At 40.3% G+C, this 7,051-nt stretch overlaps 1 protein-coding gene across 1 annotated transcript; it reads left to right on the forward strand.

Annotated features, from left to right (window-relative positions):
- The first annotated feature begins 1,506 nt into the window (after nucleotides 1–1,506).
- Nucleotides 1,507–6,770, forward strand: LOC124136155 (mitochondrial intermembrane space import and assembly protein 40-B-like). The gene is made up of 3 exons (XM_048396895.1): nucleotides 1,507–1,659; nucleotides 2,772–2,858; nucleotides 4,802–6,770. Exons 1-3 carry the CDS (start codon nucleotides 1,638–1,640, stop codon nucleotides 5,125–5,127), a joined length of 435 nt encoding a protein of 144 aa, XP_048252852.1. The 5' UTR covers nucleotides 1,507–1,637; the 3' UTR covers nucleotides 5,128–6,770.
- The last annotated feature ends 281 nt before the right edge of the window (nucleotides 6,771–7,051 follow it).

The following is a 7,051-nucleotide window of genomic DNA, read 5'->3' on the forward strand; positions in this document are numbered from 1 at the left end:
ACCAGCTATCAAGTGCTTGGTTTCATTCAAGAGAGACAACTCAGTTAATCCTATTCATTATTTGTCAAGAGTTATCCTCCTTTGTTTACTTGCTAGCAGACGTCATTTTCAGTGATCCTCAGTATGGATGATTTAGAGAAGAGGAGGTTGATTTCGGAGTATTATAACAAGGACATCAGATCAGATAAAGTGATTTCAAGTAGAACAGGCATCCCTTTGTCCACTGTGTATCGTGTTTGGAAAAATATTGAAAGTGGAGATGGCATTGAGCACAAGAGAGGCGCAGGTAGGCCCAGAAAATTGACAGTCGGTGACAGGAGGCGGCATGGTAATTCTTGTTTCTAAAAACAAACGAAGGAGTTTAGTAAACTTAAGACTGGATATGATTGATAGAGGAACTGTGGCTCTCTGTAAGGAGACAATTAAAACTGAGCTGCATGCACTAGGTTGGGAGAAAAGTCGAGGAATTCCATCACCGATCATGAAACCTGAACAAAAGGAGCGAAGGTTGAACTGGTGCTTAGAGCATAGACATTTTAACTGGGACAATGTGATTTTCTCAGATGAAAGTTCTGTGTGGCTGTTTCCTAATACACTAAAATTCTGGACCAAACAAACTGAAACACCTTTGTATCAGCGCCCAAAGTACAGTCCAAAATTTCACGAGTGGGGTGGCATATCTGTGTTAGGGGCAACGTCCCTGTGTGTATTTGAAGGGAATATAGGGCCTAAACAGTGCGCGGTACACAGATATTCTCGAGGGACATTTACTTCAATCTGCTCAAGTATTCTATGGAAATTCTTGGATTTTCCAGCAAGACATTGACCCATCGTTCAAAGCATTCTCAGGCCTGGTTTCGGACCCAAAATATGACATTATTAGATTGGGCAAGCAGCAGCCCTAACCTTAATCCAATAGAAAATGTTTGGGGGCGTATGAAGGAAAGTGTCAATAAGAAATTTCTGACAAATATTGCTGAAATGAAAGAAGAGTTGGTCCGATATTGGGACAGCATGAACCACGACTTTCTAACTTCTTTGATCAGTAGTATGCCCCTCGCCTTGAAGCCTGCATTGCAGCCCATGGTGACTTGACAAAATACTAAGCGTTCACCTGTCTTTGAAGCTCGAGTTATATTCACATTTAATACGTGAGTAATGAGTGAGAGAAAAAAATACAATCTTTAAATTCTCAATAATTTCTGGTCATACTGTACATGTATTTCATATCTAATAGGCATTTGGGTGAGAAAAGGGACGTTAAATTATATAATTATAATAATTATTTTACGGTGAGAATTTATCGATCAGAGGTCTGTACAGGATCTGCCCCTGGTTCAATATAAAACAGGACTTTAATTATTTTGTTGTAATATATTCATACTGAGGAATAGTGACAGAAATCACGATAAATAAAATAATGATGCCAGATACGCCACTAAATCTATAATCATATTAATGTTGGATGGAACAATCTAGAAGGAGCATTCAATTTTCACATTTCGGAAAAGTTTTCCCGTCCGTCTTTCAAGCCATGTGCGTACACCAGGGCTATCAGACACGGGAGTGTGTTGATCAAAACTGAATATATTTTCGTTTGTTGTTAAAATTTGTAAACAGCTCAATCGGACGGGAGGATGTCCTACTGCAGACAGGAGGGTAGGTGTCATGAAAACTGTCAAATAAATGCAACTAGCGTGTATTGTTGGGGCGACAGCACTCCTATCTCGGATCTCGTCTCCTCAGTCATCTCAGCGTGCTGGTCTGTTGCCCTTTAAAGTCGGGGTTTTCGATGGGCATCCATTCCTAATAACTGTTAAATATTAATCTGTTGGGGCAGATATTTTGCGCCCGAAGGCTATAGTTGTGTATAATGTCACCTTTTCAAGATTTCATCAGCCATGAGTTTACATAATATTTGAGCGAAACGTAAATTGCGGGTGGTTAATCAAAAAGGTGGATTTGCATTTTTGTCCAGTGTGTGATCTTGAAAACTACGTGAGTACATACACTGTCACGCATTTGGTTTGTCATTGGTTTGTGTAGGTTAACTGGAAAATGTGATTTGTTAATGAAGAATGCATTACACACATTCATTGTCCTTAGGGCATTAAAACATTCAGGTGCTCTAACATGTCTCAGAAAAGCTAAATGGCAGCTAGGCTTTTGTTTCTATGTACATGTTGTGTATGCACAATATACTTATAATATGTATCATGATGTGTATATCTAAGTATTCGTATATACATGATACTTGCGTTAGGACTTCAAAGTCTATATTTTATTTGTATTTAATCATGGTAAACATATTATATATATGCATTACTATTGGAGTTTAAGTCATGATAGGCTGAAAGATTTATTTAGGATGAAGTAGACCCAACCTCACACACATGGTCAGATATAGAGGGATCAGTTTAGTACTGAACTTGAAGATGCGATATTTCCTCAAATAAGAATCCCATCACTTGTCTTCCAAACCCTGAGCTTTTGTTTTTGCCAGGGAGGAGTAATTTATATACAGCATTTATTATGGACCCATCCCTTATTGAGTTGTACGCTGCTTTGAACCCGGAGCTTATTGGAGTCCGGCACCTGTTGGTACTAGTGCTTATTAGAAGACATGTGGTATTCTTAATCTTTGTGGATTGGGAGGGAGTGAATTGTCAGCAGTCACGATAACCTGAACCAGGCAAGTAGTATTGCTGTGTTTCTTCCTATAACCATGGCAACATGACATCGTACAACACACTGGTTTATGTCTGTTTCAGGAAAGGACCAGATAATCTTTGCTACCAAAGAGGACCTGGATCAGCCAAGCTCTGCATTGATCCAAGTAGAGGAGGAAGAGGAACCAGGTACAGCAGGCATACATACAGACATACATACAGACATACCTTTTATGTACAGGCACACATGTACACACGTACAAACAAGCAACATTTACAGACACACATACAAACAAGGGACATTTACAGACACCTATACAGACAAGCCGACATGTACACACATACCTTTTACATTCAGACACACGTACAGACAAGCAACATTTACAGACATACGTACAAACAAGCTGACATTTACACACATACCTTTTACATACAGACACACATACAGACAAGCAACATTTACAGACACACGTACAAACAAACTGACATTTACACACATACCTTTTACATTCAGACACACATACAGACAAGCGGCATTTACACACATACCTTTTACGTTAAGACACACATACAGACAAGCAACATTTACACACATACCTTTTACGTTAAGACACACACACAGACAAGCGACATTTACACACATACCTTTTACGTAAGGATACACATACAGACAAGCGACATTTACACACATACCTTTCACGTTAAGACACACATACAGACAAGCGACATTTACACACATACCTTTCACGTTAAGACACACACACAGACAAGCGACATTTACACACATACCTTTTACGTTAAGACACACATACAGACAAGCGACATTTACACACATACCTTTCACGTTAAGACACACATACAGACAAGCAACATTAACACACATACCTTTTACGTTAAGACACACACACAGACAAGCGACATTTACACACATACCTTTTACGTTAAGACACATACAGACAAGCGACATTTACACACATACCTTTCACGTTAAGACACACACACAGACAAGCGACATTTACACACATACCTTTTACGTTAAGACACACATACAGACAAGCGACATTTACACACATACCTTTCACGTTAAGACACACATACAGACAAGCAACATTAACACACATACCTTTTACGTTAAGACACACACACAGACAAGCGACATTTACACACATACCTTTTACGTTAAGACACACATACAGACAAGCGACATTTACACACATACCTTTTACGTAAGGATACACATACAGACAAGCGACATTTACACATATACCTTTTACGTACAGAGGTAATAGTCTGTCCCTAGGCAATTGGTCTCTAGCCAGTGTATGTGTGTCTTGGAGGTTAAATAATTGGTCTCTAGCCAGTGTATGTGTGTCTTGTAGGTTAAATATGTGGTCTCCAACCAGTGTATGCATCTTGTAGGTAAAATAATTAGTCTCTAACTTGTCCATGAACCCGTGAAGAATTGGGGAAGAATAGATATTCAGCAACCCATGCTTGCCGGAAAAGGTAACTTTGCTTGTCGTAAAAGGCAACTAATGGGATCGGGTGGTCAGGCTCGCTGACTTGGTTGATGCATGTCATTGATCCCAATTGCGTGGATCGATGCTCATGATGTCAATCACTGGATTGTCTGGCCCAGACTTGATTATTTACAGACTACCATCATATAGCTGGATTATTGCTGAGATCGGCGTTAAACAACAAACAAACAAAACTAGTCCATGTGTCTTGCAGGTTTAATAGTTGTTCCTAACCATTCCATGTGTCTTGCAGGTTTAATAGTCGGTACCTTACCAGTCCATGTGTCTTGCAGGTTTAATAGTCGGTTCCTAAGCACTCCATGTGTCTTGCAGGTTTAATAGTCGGTACCTTACCAGTCCATGTGTCTTGCAGGTTTAATAGTCGGTTCCTAAGCACTCCATGTGTCTTGCAGGTTTAATAGTCGGTCCTTAACCAGCCCATGTGTCTTGCAGGATTAATAGTAGGTCCCTAACTAGTCCATGTGTCTTGCAGGTTTAATAGTCGGCACCTAATCAGTCCATGGGTCTTGCAGATATAATAGTTGTTTCTAACCAGTCCATGTGTCTTGCAGGTTTAAAAGTAGGTCCCTAACCCGTTCATGTGTCTTTCAGGTTTGATCCTACCCAACGGAGACATCAACTGGAACTGCCCATGCCTTGGGGGGATGGCGAGTGGTCCGTGCGGCGTGCCCTTCAGGGAGGCGTTCTCCTGCTTCCACTACAGTGAGGCCGACCCCAAGGGGTCCGACTGCTACCAACAGTTCCGCTCCATGCAGGACTGCATGACCAGCTACCCTGAACTTTACCCTTCCAAGGACGACGATGAAGAGGAAGCCGATAATGAGAACAAATTGAACAATGAGGAAACTAAAACCGACTCTTTAGAATCTCTTACAGTAGCAAATACTGATAAGAAAACAGAAAAAGAATCTTCATGACATTAATACATTTTTGTATAGGTAAATCTTCGTCTTTACTGTTGTAATGATCATGTTTCCACCATGATTTTGGAAATAATATGTTTATTATCATATGAATGAATCAGTGGTTGATCCTATAATAGGGTTGGGGGGTTGGGTGTTCCTCGTCAACAATTCGGGAAGTTTTACACCACCCAAACCCCTTCAAAACATCCTGGATCTGCCGAAATAAATTATGATAATTAACAGCACTGCTGTTACTGATTGAGAGAATCAAATGCTGACACAGGAGATCACCATATTGTGAATGAGTCAGCCATTTTTCTTCAGCTATCATTATAGCTTGATCGAACATTAGAAGATGGACGTAGATGTGTATAGGTGTGTGTGTGTGTGTGATGTTCGTGCTGGGTACGTCTTCCCAAGGCAAGAGTGTCCACTAGCCTATATCTTAGCCTTGTTTCCACCCTTGCCATTTCAAGCCTGTTTTTTACATCGATCGTGGCGCCACCCCGTGTAGAACACGCATTGTGACCCTTGTGCTTAGATCTGTTGTTATTTCAAATGGCTTCACAACGATGGCTACCATAGCAGACGACCTGGTTGGTCAGATAACGAAAAGATTCAAGATTTACTCCCTGACAGACGGACAGTTAAACACAGTAAAGATACTATTACTTGATCATTTTTTCTTTCAATGATAGAGGCATACAGACTACACAGTATCAAGTAACCATGGTAACACTGCACATTGCTGTAACATGAAATGCCCAGCAAGGTTGATCTAAAAATGGCACTTCTTCTCCTTCACTTTGATAACGGGCGGTCGGGTAGCCTGGTGGTTAAAGCGTTCGCTTGTTACGCCGAAGACCCGGGTTCGATTCCCGACATTGGTACAATGTGTGAAGCCCATTTCTGGTGTCCCCCGCCGTGATGTTGCTGGAACATTGCTAAAAGCGGCATAAAATCAAACTCACTCACTCTCACTTCGATAAGCGTTCAGTTCAAGTTAAAAAAACGGTGAAGTTTGCATTGAAATATATAAGTATTTGAGCGAATTGATTGAAAACTTTCAACCACTTAGAAAATATTTTCCTTCGCTTAATTTATGGAATAATTTCAGTGCAAATTCCACTGGCCATAGCAGCGACCTTGTTTTCGGAACCGGATGTTATCCACTGTTCACTGATTGGAATATCAATATGTGCGATAGTCCTTTCATATTTTAGCACAGAGAAGTAGTTTAGAAATGGCAGGGGTTAAAACTAGGCTTTGATAGAAGCTTCTGGACGCTCTTGCCACGGAAAAATGTGCTGGATATTAAGGAGCAGAGGATGGAGTCACTTTTGCTGCTCAAACACTAAATTATGAGGTTGAAATTTATATGTATTCATTTTCTGTTGTATACTCCATTTCCAAACCATTTCAACTGACCTCTGCTTCCAGGAGTCCATACAGTGAAGTATATACCTATGATGTGTTTGTGTAGAAGGAGGACATTAGCTGGATAATACAAAGCTAAGTATATACCCATGATGTGTTTGTGTAGAAGGAGGACATTAGCTGGATAATACAAAGCTAAGTATATACCCATGGTGTGTTTGTGTAGAAGGAGGACATTAGCTGGATAATGCAAAGGACAATAAAACATGTTAAATGAATAATCCATGTTTTGTTGTGTTCAAGAGATACATTGTTTGTTTGTTTGTTTCCTGTTTAACATCTCACTCAGTAAGTCTTTTATCTTTGTTGTTTAACGCTGCACTCAGCAATATTTCAGCTATATGACGGCGGTCTGTAAATAATCAAGTCTGTACCAGACAATCCAGAAATTGACATCATGAGCATCGATCCACACAATTTGGATCGAGGACATGCGTCAAGCTAGTCAGCAGAGCCTGACCACCCGATTCTGTTAGTCGCGGACAAGCCTTTTAAGGCA

This window comes from Haliotis rufescens, unplaced genomic scaffold (assembly GCF_023055435.1).
Source record: "Haliotis rufescens isolate VD_foot unplaced genomic scaffold, xgHalRufe1.0.p SCAF_16, whole genome shotgun sequence".
Taxonomy (NCBI): Eukaryota; Metazoa; Mollusca; class Gastropoda; order Lepetellida; family Haliotidae; genus Haliotis; species Haliotis rufescens.